General features: G+C 34.8%; 1 protein-coding gene across 1 annotated transcript in view; it reads left to right on the top strand.

Moving 5' to 3' along the window:
• The window catches only part of LOC124451444 (T-complex protein 1 subunit gamma-like), a 62,213-nt gene that overhangs the window by 39,392 nt on the left and 8,271 nt on the right, over positions 1–14,550 (top strand). Inside the window, exons 14-16 of the mRNA XM_047002058.1 lie at positions 6,681–6,765; positions 7,552–7,653; positions 8,263–8,403. Coding sequence (XP_046858014.1) covers positions 6,681–6,765; positions 7,552–7,653; positions 8,263–8,403 — 328 coding nt within the window. The remainder of the gene's footprint in view (positions 1–6,680; positions 6,766–7,551; positions 7,654–8,262; positions 8,404–14,550) is intronic.

Genomic DNA, 14,550 nt, shown 5'->3' with positions numbered 1-14,550 from the left:
ACCTAATAGTTTTTATAACTCATTTTTTTGCAAGGTAGAACAAAAAAGGGTTTTGTGTATAGCTGTGAATATAACATGTCACAAGCAGAAAAAAGACAGTTGCTGGATTACATGGCTAATAACTAGCCAAAGAAATGATGAGTCAAAGAAATATTTTCTAATAATAAAATGTCCATCGCTGTCATCTTTTACAAATATGTGTGACTTATGTCTATACACACATTTCTTTCAAGCATTTTACTCAGCTGTTATAAAGAGAAACGAAACGACCTTTTCCTTTGTTACCCTCAATCTCTCAGTTTTAAATTCTGTCAAAGCAAGGCCATTTAAATATTTAAATCCTTGCACATAGAACACAATATGAATCAATTTGAGAAGAGTTCATTGTTTCGTTTGCCCAAGTCCATTATATATAATTGGTACTTGAAATAAAGCAGTCCTTGCCGAGACTCATCATTCATCAACATCGTACTGTATGACACAGAAGATAAGGGTCGATTTTCTTGAGAAAAGTCCAAAGTATATGCTACAATTTAATCCGGTTACTATGTCACCGTGAATCGTTTATTAAATTTTCTTTTCGCATCATCAACATCCGTAAAAATGACAGTAGTTTGCCATATTTTAAGATTTTTACATAAGCCAAGAGATTTTTCTTGATTTTGAAGTCATTTTATAGTTCACTTGCCCGCCATTACAAAGCATAAATTGATTAAACTTTATGTCATTTTATGTAAACAACACTCCACGCAATTTCCACGCAAGTTAACTACGCAGTTACTTAACTATCCGACAAACTACGTTTTGTGCAACGCAGTTTAGTCGAGCAGTTAAGTTACTACAGTTAAGGAGTTAACTACGGTAGTTAGCGTTAACTATAGTTAAAGTTAACTATGTTTTTATACAACAGGCCCCAGGTTTGAAGAGACTAAAAATTAACAAAGACACTTTGACAGGGCCACTCATTTGCACAAGTTAACATGGACCTGCATCAAGTGTGCCTCTAAAATTGTTTTATCATGTTGAAAACTTGAAAAGGTGAAACATTATTATTTGTGGGAGGTTAATGGTGTATATTTTTTATTCACTACAAAGAATTGATACTATACTAGTAAGTAGTGGTGCATTAGCCGTTTGAAAAGAAATTGGGAGGGCGGTGAGATCATTGAGGTAGAGGTAATTGCTGTTCAACAAGGAAATACTTTTCAAACTGCAAATAATATATCTATTCTTGAACAAGAATAGAAAATATTTACCCCCAACTTTTTGCCATAGTAATTTTTTTTAACTCTTCAAGAAAACAAAATCACTAAATTCAATAAACCAATGCTAATTTATTCTAAAATAATTCTAGACTTGATGCAAGTTTAAGGAACTCTGCAATTTATTATCTCAAATTTATTTCAGTTAGTTATTTTCTTTATTTCCACATCATCTTCATCGGACGAACAGACTTTTGCTCCTTCTGCGGTCAACTTCATGGCAACTAATGCATCCCAAAAGAATCTTGGTTAACCTGGAAGTGTACAAGTGTGTGTTGATTGGTGTCAGATTAGGCAATGCGAAACTCAACTAATTATACACACAGTCATGAGCAAATCTTTGCATCATATTGTAAAAGCAGCTCTTTTAAGTTGGTTGAGTTTTGACGTTTGTCTTGTTTACTATTACCATGCATGTTGCATCAAATGTCATAGATAAAACTAGTAGCATCAAGTATAACTTTACCACCATTACCTTTGTTGCTCACATTCAGACTGTTTTACAAATATTGCAGTGTAGTATAATGCTGAAAATGCTCAAATGCATTCCATTTCGACACAACTCTAAAGTCTAATCTTCACTTTTCCCTCATGTTTTCTGACAAATATTTTGAATAAATCCTACTCCATTTCTGAGTTGGGAGTACGATGATTCAACTCATACGTAATGGGTGAGTTTTTTTTGATGGAAGATACGCTTATTTCGAAAAGAATTGGCGTTAAAAAATACTGAATATTGTGAAAAACAAACAAAATTATCTGGCATCCCGGTGTCATGAAATGTTTTCTTTTCTTGCACTACTATTTGTTTACCACAAGTTTTCAGCATGTGTTTTATTCATGAAATTTCAAAAAATTTCATGAATAAAATATATATACTTGTGACTGAAAGCATATATATTTTATTTCATTTATTATCTCGTCTATTGAAGTTTTGTGTGAAATCCGGAGGGAAGGAAAAGATGAGCCTGTGCAACTCCGCTGACATTTTCACCCAAAATATACCATATAAGGTATGGCGGCATCCAGGCGGGAAAACTCGAGAAATATGCTTTTAGTGTATTTATTACAGTCAGTAAATTTGTTTACTTGCATAAAGGTACGTTTACACACAACGATTTGTCGGGCCGACACTGACGCCATATTACGTCATATATTCTCGCCATATTTGGAAAGTCGCCCGACTCGAAAAATCGGATAAAAATCTGTAACAAACTACAGATTTGTTCCATATTTTTACTATGTTGCTATTGCTTCAGAAACAAGCAAATTATGATTATCGAAAAATGAGAATGTCTTCTGTCAACACGGAAAAAGCGTCGTTTTTATTGAAAAACCAAATGCTGCAGAGATTCAGAAAAAGAAAAAACGCAAGAATAACTTCTTGAAATAAGAAATACGGCAAAATTTAAATCGATTTGCACTTCACCCACACCGATCTTTATATTTGTTTTCTTTTCTTTATTTTTTGAGGCAGAAATAATAATATACATTGACTCCGTAGCTACAATGACAACTTTTAATTTCGCTTTGCTATTGTTCTTCGACATATTTGTTTTCTTTTTTGAAATCGCGTAAATACATCGGATGCATTATTTACACACAGCGATTTGTCTTACACGACAAATGTTCCATATATGGCAAGAACACGTAATATGGCGTAAGTGTCGGTCCGACAAATCGTTGTGTGTAAACCAGTGAACTCGACATTTGAATAACTGGAATGATAACCGAAGCCAAAAATTGAAGCCAAAAAAATATTTGTCGTCATCATTCGTCATTACACGTCAGGCTCTAGTCTCTCGCGTGCTCATTTTAATTATTTTAAATCATTTGTCCCTTGGTAATGGTAGAGTTCGGATCTTGATCAGAGCGTAAAAATAACGAAATTTTTGGAATGAAAAGGTTCACGGAAAGTGAATCAAAGTGATAAATCGAGAAGCAAGATGAGGTGAACTTAGTCGATCTGCTCTTACGCTGCGGTTTTCCTTTAAAACATATCAAAGTCTTTAAGGATATTCAATTATTGATATCGAGATGACAACCATTTAGTATTTCAAGTTTCAAGCACTATCAAAATCGATGAAAAATACAATCGCTCTGCAAAAAGTAAAAATGCGAGTTATAGACTCAATATTTTTTATGAAACTGGATATTCAAGTTTCTTTTTTATTCGGAAAAACAGATCTTTAAATCCGCTTAAATGACAAAAAAGACAAACACTGTCTGACACCGTTTGAAAGTTTACCTTCCGACGAAAGAAAAATTTATGCTTGAATATTTTCTCGTCATATTTTCTATTGTATTGTCTTTTTAGCAAACAGTGTAATTTTCAGTTGGCTTTTCCTCGTTACAAGTTGTAAGTTACGAACTCACTGTAATAAAGTTTCAGCTGTAAAAAATAACCTTTTGCGAGGAGTTGGCCTCGTGTGTTGTTTGTCGTGATGTTGTTTGTATGTTTATGCTTTTGCAATTTGTATTCAAATTTATATTGGCCGTGTATGTTTGGCACTCAGGGGAATGAAACTGACGTACAAACCGCGTGAATATTCGACTTTGAAGGACTGGAACTGACGTACAAACCGCGCAAGAGACTAGGACTTTGGCTTCAATTTTATATCTATAAAATGTATTGTCGTTATCATTCCAGATATATATATATATATGGAGTTCACTGGTGTAAACGTACCTCAAAACTTTCCGGTGCAAAAAATTGTAGCGTTATGAGGGAGCTTTAGCAAGAGTACGACTACGACAACGAGTACGAAGTTTGACCGTGTAAGGGAATGGCACGAGGAAGTTTGTTGTCGTTGTCGTTTCGTCAAAATTTTGTTTTAGTTATAAACAACAGAACGAGCTCTTTTATTGTGTGAAACACCGAAGTTTGCGAAGCAGTTACGGCTCTATTTGTCAATAATGGTCTCAACTAATCGGTAATACTGATTTTGAGAGAATATAGGACTCTTTAGAGTGAAAAATCTTCACTAATTTAAGTTTTATGTACGATATATTTGTACTATTTTTATTGTTTGTTTACCTTTCACTTTGCGTACGAAATACATGAAAGTTTTCAAGGTCATATTTTCCTTTTTAATGTACATATGCACTCAAAAAAGGTTCTAAATTAAAGCCTGGATGCTCGAAAATAATACTGTAAACTTATTTCTTACACAATAGAAAAATATACCTACTTTCTCTGCTTAAAAAGACATCGTATTCGCGACAACGAATTTTTTACAAAACATCGTACTCAGATTGAGACGGCTACGTGTTGTTGTTGTCGCAACAATGTTTTCGCGCCAAAATGACGTAATTCGTACTCGTAGTCTTTGCTAAAGCTCCCTATTTTGTCCCAGAGGCTTGCTGACTGCGATTTAGTGGATTTTCTTCGCTTTTGATACGACATGGTGTAAAGAAACTCCCGAAAAGGCATGTTATCTTTATATTAAATACAGAATACGATTCAAAGTTTCATACATGTCTTACAAGACGGCGATAAATTGTTTTTTTACTCTACTCTTTTTGGTTGGACATGGTTTTTGACAAGACGTGTTATGTATAGCCAGTAGTTTTTTGACTGAAGCGACAGCGTTCGTGCAACTCGTTACTCGTCACGGTTGTACGTTGAAACGCTGGTCGTCTATTTCACATCGTATTTTACGTCTATAAAATTTATCACCCGGTCTATTTACTTTTGGGAGAGCGTAGAAATGAATGCCATGTAATCTGAAAGCCATATGAGAAAAAAAACTACAAGACAACAACGCTTTATCCGCCGTTTAGCGACTTAAACGGTCTCATGAGACCGTTTAAATTAACTCAGTGGATAGGCAAAATTTAACCGATGGATGGAGTTAAACATGCTTCGTACAACGCAATTTTTCAAGCGTTTAAAATCTATACGGTGGAGGGCGATTTAAACGGTGGTTAACGACTTAAACGCCTTTCGTACAACCGGCCCCTGATTTCAACGTCTGCTAAACACTGTTATGTATATTACACTGGATAACGCATCCATATATAAAATATAATAAGATAATTGAAGCCGGAAGTTGGCTCATCTGATTATGACCTTCGTGGGGGGTGTATCGGTCCCACTTTAATATACTTTTGTATTACAAAATCACAGTTTTTGCGGTTTTATTCGTTCTACAAACTTTTGATTTCAGCAAAAATTTTTGAAATGGACAGAACAAACGGCAAAGATATTTAATCCTAAAAAGTTTGTCTTCTTGGCTTTATTATGGCAGAAAATTGAGATGGTACAAGGTCGACCTGCATTGTTTTGAAACAAATTGGAGATTATATGATGCTGCTGCCTCTTAAAAAATGTAGAAACAATTACAGAATCCTGCCACTGCTACCAAAATTTCATCTGGAATGACGTTTATGGAAGATTGCTACAAATTTACTTATTTAACAACACTTTGTTATTCACATCGCTAATATCATAATTTCAAATTAAATCTTTATTATATCAGTGAGGAAACAAAACAAATCGACATAGAAAAATAATCAGAAAGACATTTTGATGAACAATAGTTGGTTGAAAACGGTATCATCAAACTCTACGAGATGTACATCATCAAACTCTACGAGATGTACATCATCAAAATATGCGAATTAAAGTACCTCTGTTGTCATTAAGCGAAGCAAAGTTTTCAATCAGTTCCTATGTGAACAACTTCAATATCGATGAATATGTTGAAGATATGAATAACTTTGTTCTTACTTTGTTGTAAATTTGTAATTTAAGTATTCATCTTCTAAAAATGCCTCGCACGGCTGAAATTGTCCTCGTCGCCTTCAACTTTCAAATTTAAATACAACTTGTCATCTTACTTTTCAGTCGTTACAAAGCCAAAAAAACAGTGCTTCAGGGTTAAAACTCTCTACCGGTTTTCCTCTACATGTCATAAAAATTTTGCCTTAATCGGAAGTTTGTAAAAGGAATAAAAACCCGAAAACTGTGATTTTGTAATACAAAAGTATAGTAAAGTGGGACCGATACCCCCCATGAAGCCAGTAGCAAATGATCGATCTTCCGGCTTCAATTTTTGCAAGAAATGCGTTATCCAGTCTAATATACATATCACTGCTGCTAAATGAGAGCTTCAGAATCATGCGATATTTATAATACCACCAAAAGTTAACGTCATCTCTAAATTGAGACCTGATGAGTAGTCTGCCGAAATGCATAGTGTCTTTCATCTTTAAAAACAGTTATTTTAGAATCGTTTGTTGCTTGTTCTGGCTTAAACAGTTCTTTTAAGAACTATTTCGTTAGTTTTTGACCATTCACCATGGTATTTGCTCTTTTTAAGACAATATTTAAATTTGTCACCACGACAAAGTCTCTGTTTTTTTATTTAAGATTGATTTCTTGTGTTCAGTTTAATTTGATGTGTTTGTGTTTAGATATTTCAGTTTTGTAATCGAGTGTGACAATCCAAAAGCTTGTACGATATTACTTCGTGGACCCAGTGAAGATGTTTTACAAGAGGTGTTGTTTCAACTTCAGTCAGTCTAAAGCCATTGCCAGGAGTGATCTAATATTGAAATATAAATCGCTATATACTGCAGGGACGGCGGCAAATTGATAATTGGGAGGGGGTTAGCTATATACATAATTTTATAGGTTATAATCTGTAATCACGATTGATTTCAATAGAACCTAATCAAGTAGAGCTTGCAATTTTGTATATTAACCATTCCTGCCCTTAATTATCAATCTGTTCTCGTGCCTGTACTACAGTCCAATGCCTTTATCAGGAGTAATGTGATGTTGACACTTGAGTTTGTATAAACTCCAGTTAAGTGTCTTCATCAGTTGTAATCTGATTTTTAAACACGAGTCCTTCTTCTATATTCCAGTGTAGTGTCTTCATCAGTAGTAATCTGATGTCGAAACTTGAGTTCTGATATACTCCAATTTAGTGTCTTATTCAGTGGTAATCTGATGTTGGGACTTAAGTCCTGATCTACTCCAGTTTAGTGTCTTTAGTGGTAATTTGATGTTGGGGTTTGAGTTCTTATATTCTCTAGTCTTTTGTCTTCATGAAGACTTTTCTAATGTTAAAATTTGAGTCCTTATATAATCCGCCAGTGTAATGTTTTTATAAGGAGTGGTTTGATTTTGTAGCTTTGAGTCAGTATACAGTTCAATCTAGTGTTTTCATCATTGTCGTCTGGAGTAATCTTACTTAGAGTCATAAAGTCCTTGCATACTCCTATGTAGAAGTGCTCATAAGGATTGCTTGACGTTAATGATTTCATCCCATATTTTTAGGTTGAACGAAATCTTCAAGATGCTATGAATGTGGCGCGAAACGTTATCATGAACCCTATTCTCGTTCCAGGCGGAGGTTCCTGTGAAATGGCTTTGTCCCATGTAAGTGTTTATTGCTTTAGGCTATTTTCTACTTTCATTCTGTTGGTACAACGTTGCTCTTGAAGGCATGACATACGGCACTGAAAATTTTAAAAAACCATCATGTGTTCGTTCATTCTCATACGGTGACCTGAAAAATACGTGGCTAAATAAAATTTACGCCTGTATTCTAATAGCTCGCTCACACTCGCTTTCAAAATCACTTCATAGTTATTCGAAAACGCTATTAGCAATCAACTGATTGCATTATTCAAAATGTTTCAGCAAAAATCAACGAGCGTCCACGAATGTTAAACTTGCATCTTTGGGATGATTTAGTCTGTCGCTCTTACCTTTTGTGCTACCAGTTCATTTAACTGTTGTGAAAACTAACAACATTTTTATCAATATTAATTTTAGCGGGTGAATACGTAATTAATTAATTTGGATGCTGCCTTTTTTGGGTACACTCTGTATATATGGCATCTGAATTGTTTAAGGCACGGCTACCGACATGTACATAATGCCTACCTATTTTTTATTTGTCAAAGAAGATTTTCAATGGGTTTACCCCTGCTGTTGCCTTTTACTCGTGTTGTAGTAATGGCAATTACTATCATTTGTTTCCAGGCCCTCTCCGAAAAAGCAAAGTCGGTCCCAGGAATTCACCAGTGGCCCTACCGAGCGGTGGCCCATGCATTAGAAGTAATCCCAAGGACTTTGATACAAAACTGCGGTGGAAGTGTGATTCGGACGTTAACAGCTTTAAAGGTACGTGGTGTTGGAAAGATATCGAATTAAGAAAGCATTAAATCATTGAGGTTTACCTGTTATCTTTTGATTTCAGTGACGCGAGTTGTTTGTTTTACGAACTAATTTTAATTACGTTTTTTCATGTTTTTATTGTTTAATTCAAACTTACTGTTGATAGCTTCGTTGTTACTGATTGATCAGTAGCATAAGTTAATTAATCTAAAATAAATTAAAAGATCGTTTCATCGTTGTTGTAATACTCTAACATTCGAATAAATCTTTGAGGGAGTTTTTTAAAAGCATGTTGAATCTGACAAGCAATTTACCATAGATTGTTTTCATTTGACGTTGCAGACGCCGTGTTGGTGTACCAATTAAAAAGAATTTTAAATGAAGTTCTTTTTTAATACACCAGTATGGTAGCTTTCTATTCTGTGTTGTTCATGCACAGGAAAAGAGATAAAACGATCTGCTGGATGTATCATAAAATTTGCTCGTCTTTCAAATCAGTTGACGTGTAAAATTTGTACGGCTGATTTCAAACATGAGCACTTTTTGAGACACTCCTATGGCAAAAATTTGCTTATCCCAATCGTGTATCGAATGCTAGTTTTGTGCTTGGTTAAACATTTTGGCGTTTTTCTTAAGTTTCTTCCGAAGTTTTCTTAAGTTTTTTCCCGAAATCAAGTATCCAAGTCCAGGGGCGGATCTATGATTTTTCAAACATCAGTCATAACACGTCGGAGGCGCTCCGCACCTGGGGGTGTCCGAGGCATTCTCCCCTGAGAAATTTTGAATGTCAGAGCCTTGGAAATGCCATTTTCAGCGTTTTATGGGCATCGTATGGAAATGTATTTTGTGGGCATCGTTTTTGCGTAAAAACAACACATTTTGCTTACGTTTTTTTTCAAAAAAAAAACTGAAGTGAACAATACTTGAATGTTTTGCCAAATATTTAGGCTCATTATCATGCCAAATATATGGCTCATTGGCATGTCTAGGAGCGTAACATTTATTTTACAATAATGCTATTCCAAAAAAGATATTGTCTTTAAAAATTTCTAGCAAGTTGTCAAGCTAAGATTTCAAACCATGCAAGTTTATTGTAACCCTTTACCCATCTCCACATACAGTGCCAGCTAATTCACCTTTTGAGAAAAAACTAAAAAATTTTTTCTGCCAAAGATTAAGCTAAAATTATCAGAGTGAGAGTTTGCAATTAAGGACAGCTTAATGCCATTAATGTTTATTAGGCATTTCACTAGACTATTATCTTCTGTAAGTATATGCAAGGTGTGCTATATAGCAATCACTAGTAGCATTGTATTTGCCAATACAAACAGAATGTAACCAACATGTCTTTAATTATATAATTACATAAATGTTAAAATTGGTTCCTGTGTCATGCTTATTGGTTATGATAAATATCTTTTCATATGATCAAAGCTCGTTTAAATGTAAATCTGAAATAATTTAGTTTAGAAATTATAATGATCGTCAGAAAATTACCTGGTGATCATGAAAAATACTTTGCTGTTTTGCCAAATTTCAAGGTTTATCTGCATACATAGGAAGACATTTTTACTATATAGAAAATGGTTTTCATACATAAATAGCCCTTTGGAATTTATGGCAAACAATCTGGTATGAGCCGTAGATCAACACACCTGAACATCTCTACATGAGGTGTTCAGTTAGAAAAGGGGACAATATGTGACATGGGACAACATTTCATGTATGTGAAATACTCAGGTTTAATACCATTCCAGTCAAATTGTCAAAATAAAAAGCTTCATGGATCAGAAGACTCAAAATCACAAGTAGTAGTAAACAGCTTCTCATGTAATCAATGTTAGTTTGTTTATGATAAAGTAAATAATAGTATGGCGCCTTATGGCTACAGATTTTTTGTCCATTGAAATATATATGCAGGAATATAGGATTTCGCTGCCATATAACGGCCACGATTCCCCAAGCACTAAAGAAATCATAGCTAAAAGTTTTTCGGCAACAATAATTTTAGAAGCATCAATCTGCTTACCATACGCCATATTGACATAAATCGCATCACATAAATCGCATAAATTGACTTTGATATTTTACATTCATGCATACACTTCAGTTGTCCTTTACTTACGATTTTGGATGTAAATTTCTGCTGATAAAACTCAAAACAATGTTGGCTTGCTTTTGAACATCAATGACTGATATGTCGCTCGCGAGATCGTCTTTGCCAAGCATTTACAATTCATCTATAAATTTTTCACCTTCTTGAAAAAATTCACAGTTTGGACAGCAGCATTCATGTCAATATATGAATTTGTAAAAGATTTCCATAAATTCCATCTGATAAATTCCAACTTATCGGTCGAGATTATTCCGGATCGTCCACTGATCTGGCTATTGACCAATGGAATGGCTTAAATAAGCATTCTTGAACTCCGTTATCGGTTGAACCAGTCGAGCCACCACGCTTATCAGTCAGCCAGTTAATATAATTCTAGATATGTTTTTATCTACTGATCTCTTTACTAAGGTGGTATTTGTATACGTTTTCATACATAAAACAGAATTTTGACGATGAAATCCAAACGATTACAGAACGAAAATTTAATGATAAGAAAAAATTGTAATCATTAAATTTGATAAATAATTTTTGAACTATAAACATATGTCGCGTGACTGATTTGACATACCCTAGATCCGCCCTTGTCCAAGTCTTTTGTAGAGTTGGATACTTGATTTGATTCATTCTCGGCAATCATATAGACGAATGATATGCTTGCGATCTTTGTTGGAAAGTTTCTTAGAAGGTCAGAATTGTTGTAAACTTGCATGAAATAATCATATTGTAGTTTGGCAGTTTGTTAGATTAGAAATTGGGAAGCAAAAATGCATCATCACAATGAGGGATGTTCGAAACTACGTTATGGAAGTGATATAGAAACCATGCAGCGAAAGGCGCAGTAGGAACTTAACACTTAAAGTGCTACAGCAGCGAATTTTTCGACCACTTTTTTATTTACTTGCTTCAAAGTATACGCTTTACTAACGCGTTGGCCTAAAACAGCATTACGATTGGTCACTTCTAACAGGTTTTATAGCTTTGTAAAGTTGCGATTTTCGCTAGATATTGTGCGAACTTTTTCTTTGTCGTGTGACGTCACAACGATGATCACTCCTAAACATGGCGTATAGAACTAAATGTGATAAACGCTTTCACAGACGTAGAAGTTGTGTTGCTGGCGGTCCAAAGTTAGCATGTCCTACTAATACACAATTTATAGAAGGAATATCGTTGTATCTTGTTCTTAAAAAAGAAAAAGATCCGAAACGGCCGACATGATCGGAAAATTTTGTCCGCAAACATCGACCAAATTTTCAAGCTCCGGCTACATCGCATCTTTGTTCAACCAACTTTGATGATTCATGCTATAACGGTACTCCTGCGTTGACTAAGTCGCTCAAAACTAAGGCAACGTTGAAAGACAATGCTATTCCTACTATTGATGTGGCAGGAATTGTTCCAGCGGCTGAAGAGTTAACGATAGAGAGAAAACGAAGACAGGTATGTATTATTCGTCTCACGTTATAGACGAGCGCGCCCGCAGGAAGAGGAGAGTAAGTGGTTGATTGAACTAAATCAACTAAGTAATCTTAGCAGGACTGGCTGAAGCTGATATGAATCCGTACAGTGATGAATTCAGTGAGTATTCTGATGGTGGAATTTAAATAGACTCAAATTTACTCAAGAATTTGTTTTTAAAATAGCCAGTTGTACTGTTCAGCTATATATGGACACAATCAAATAGTTTAAAATGGTGTTCAGATTAGACACAAATGCAAATACTTTTCTACTATAGGTTTGATGAAGGAACTAGTCTATTCCACTGATCTGATAATAGACTGGATATATCTTCTATAGGTACCAAAAGTGAAGCCAATTATATATGCAAAATGCACCTCCGGTTACCCAAAAGAGACACAAATTACTCTAGAAATGCGGATAACGTTTATAAACAAGGATTTTCGAATATTTCAGGCTTTTCGCGATCTTCTACTTGTCTCAAATATATGTCATGGACAAAACAAGTTATTTAAAACAATTGACATCAAAATTATTTCGATACCTGTAAAATATCGGTGTTCGAGTTCATTTGAAAATTGGTCGTGCAAGAATCTAATTTGCACCCATCATTGCGAAGGCCAGATAATTAACAGCTTGCTTTCCAAGTAGAGACAGTTTTGATCTAGAATATGTTTCAATGCTTAAAAATTGTAGTAAGTACCTTTATTTGATCACTCTTTATAATCTAGAGATTGTTGTATGTTACTTTTGCCGTAAATTTATGAGTCGGGTACCATTGACATTGGTGTATGAACAAACAAATTACTAAGCTATTTCCTTGCTGTATTTCAATTTTAATTCCTATTTTTATTTTAAAAAGATAATATTATCACTACACTTTGCTATAGCATTTGGATATGACATTCGTCAACGAGTAGAATGCTGTATGGTTGTTTTTGACAAAAGTATGTAACATGTATCAATTGCAGACAGCAAAGAAATTTGTGTTGAGGAGACTCCTTCCAGAATTAACTGGAAAATGGTACTGAAGACCCAAAAAATTGAATAAATGAAATATAATGAAATCAAATGTCTTATGAATATTATTAGTACAATTTTAAGTGTATGCATGCAAAATCTTTTAAAAGATTTTATTTAGTCATAAGGTAAGACAGAATCACAAATGTTAATTAGTGCAAAGCTAACAGTAACTATTTTGTCAATCATAGTGGGCTCATTTTCTTTAGAATAGACAAAATCAATTGGCTGAGTTGAACTCAGAAGTGCATATTTCTTTCTAATGTTTCCAATCACTCTTTCCACATGAATCCACACATTAGCAATTCGTCTGGTTTGTTCAACTTCAATGCCACTGAGCTGTTTTTTAACCCTTAGTAAATGTTGGCATCTTGATAGTTGCACAGTACAAACCAACTGACTCCTGGATATCAAAGCCTTTATCAACTAAGATTACATCTCCAGGTAGGTAAGAGCTTATCAAGGAGACCACTGTTCTCAATCAAATGTTTATCACTAACTCTTCTTCCCAGCCACTGGAAACAAAGCTTACTGTACACTGGGGGAGTGACAGCATTTAAGTACTTAATCGTGTTGTGGTGCTTGTAGGATGAGTAAGTTTGTCCCCTCGCAAGAGGATTTAATGCACGATCCAAAAAAATCTCAAAGCAGTCAATGATGGCAACACATTTAGGGCAGTGTTTTCTAAAATCCATCAGCAAGGTCTTTCTTAAGGCTTCCCTATCAGGCCATAAAATAAGAGGACTTAATCAATTATAAAGAACAATTACTTGTAAGAAAATTCTTGATACAGTTCCCTTGTTGATGTTTCCAAATCAATAAGCCAAATCTACACCAATTAAATTAAGTCGCAGTTTCATAACTGTTAAAAGCAACTGCCTAAATGGCGACAAAGAACATTTGGGAGAATGCATAAGGTAGGGGCGTACCAGTTCCAGTGTTGCTGACAAGATCTTCCAATTTGGCAGACCAGTGTAAAAGAGTACTTTTTCGTCATCATTTAAGAAGGATTTCTCGTCAAGCGTCATATCACTTATCTTGTTTTTTAACTCAAGATTTTCTTGGGTCAAGCGATTTATCTCGCTCTTCATTGCAGTTATTTTATCTAAACACAGTTCTCTTTGTGAATATTTGGTGTTCGATTCTGATTCTGACAATGAAGCAGATGTGGCTGATATGACTCCGTGTCCTTCGTCTACAAGATGGGTTTTCAAGGTCGATTGGGTCACTGCTGACAGTACTGTTTCAACGGATTCACTTTTTTTCGTTTTTCAATTCTTTCCGAAATACGAACATAGCGATCGACATCAACTTTTTCGACATAAGTATGTCAAAGGTTTTGAGATGGAGCCCAGCCTGGATAAGTTTGGTCCGTTAAAGCCTATGGTTTCCCTGCCATTGTGAACAAAACAAGAAATGGTATAAAATGACACAAACGAACGCAACAAAGCTTTTTTCAACTCTTTGGCTTACCAGTAACAAAATGAAGGCTACACACTCGTAAATACGTGCATTTAGAATCATCAATGTCTGCCCGACGAATTCTTCGAAGCCACAAA

Source organism: Xenia sp. Carnegie-2017, unplaced genomic scaffold (genome assembly GCF_021976095.1).
Source record: "Xenia sp. Carnegie-2017 unplaced genomic scaffold, XeniaSp_v1 HiC_scaffold_13, whole genome shotgun sequence".
Classification (NCBI taxonomy): Eukaryota; Metazoa; Cnidaria; class Anthozoa; order Malacalcyonacea; family Xeniidae; genus Xenia; species Xenia sp. Carnegie-2017.
Note: the sequence above shows the minus strand (reverse complement) of the source record. Positions and strands in the feature narration are given on the sequence as shown.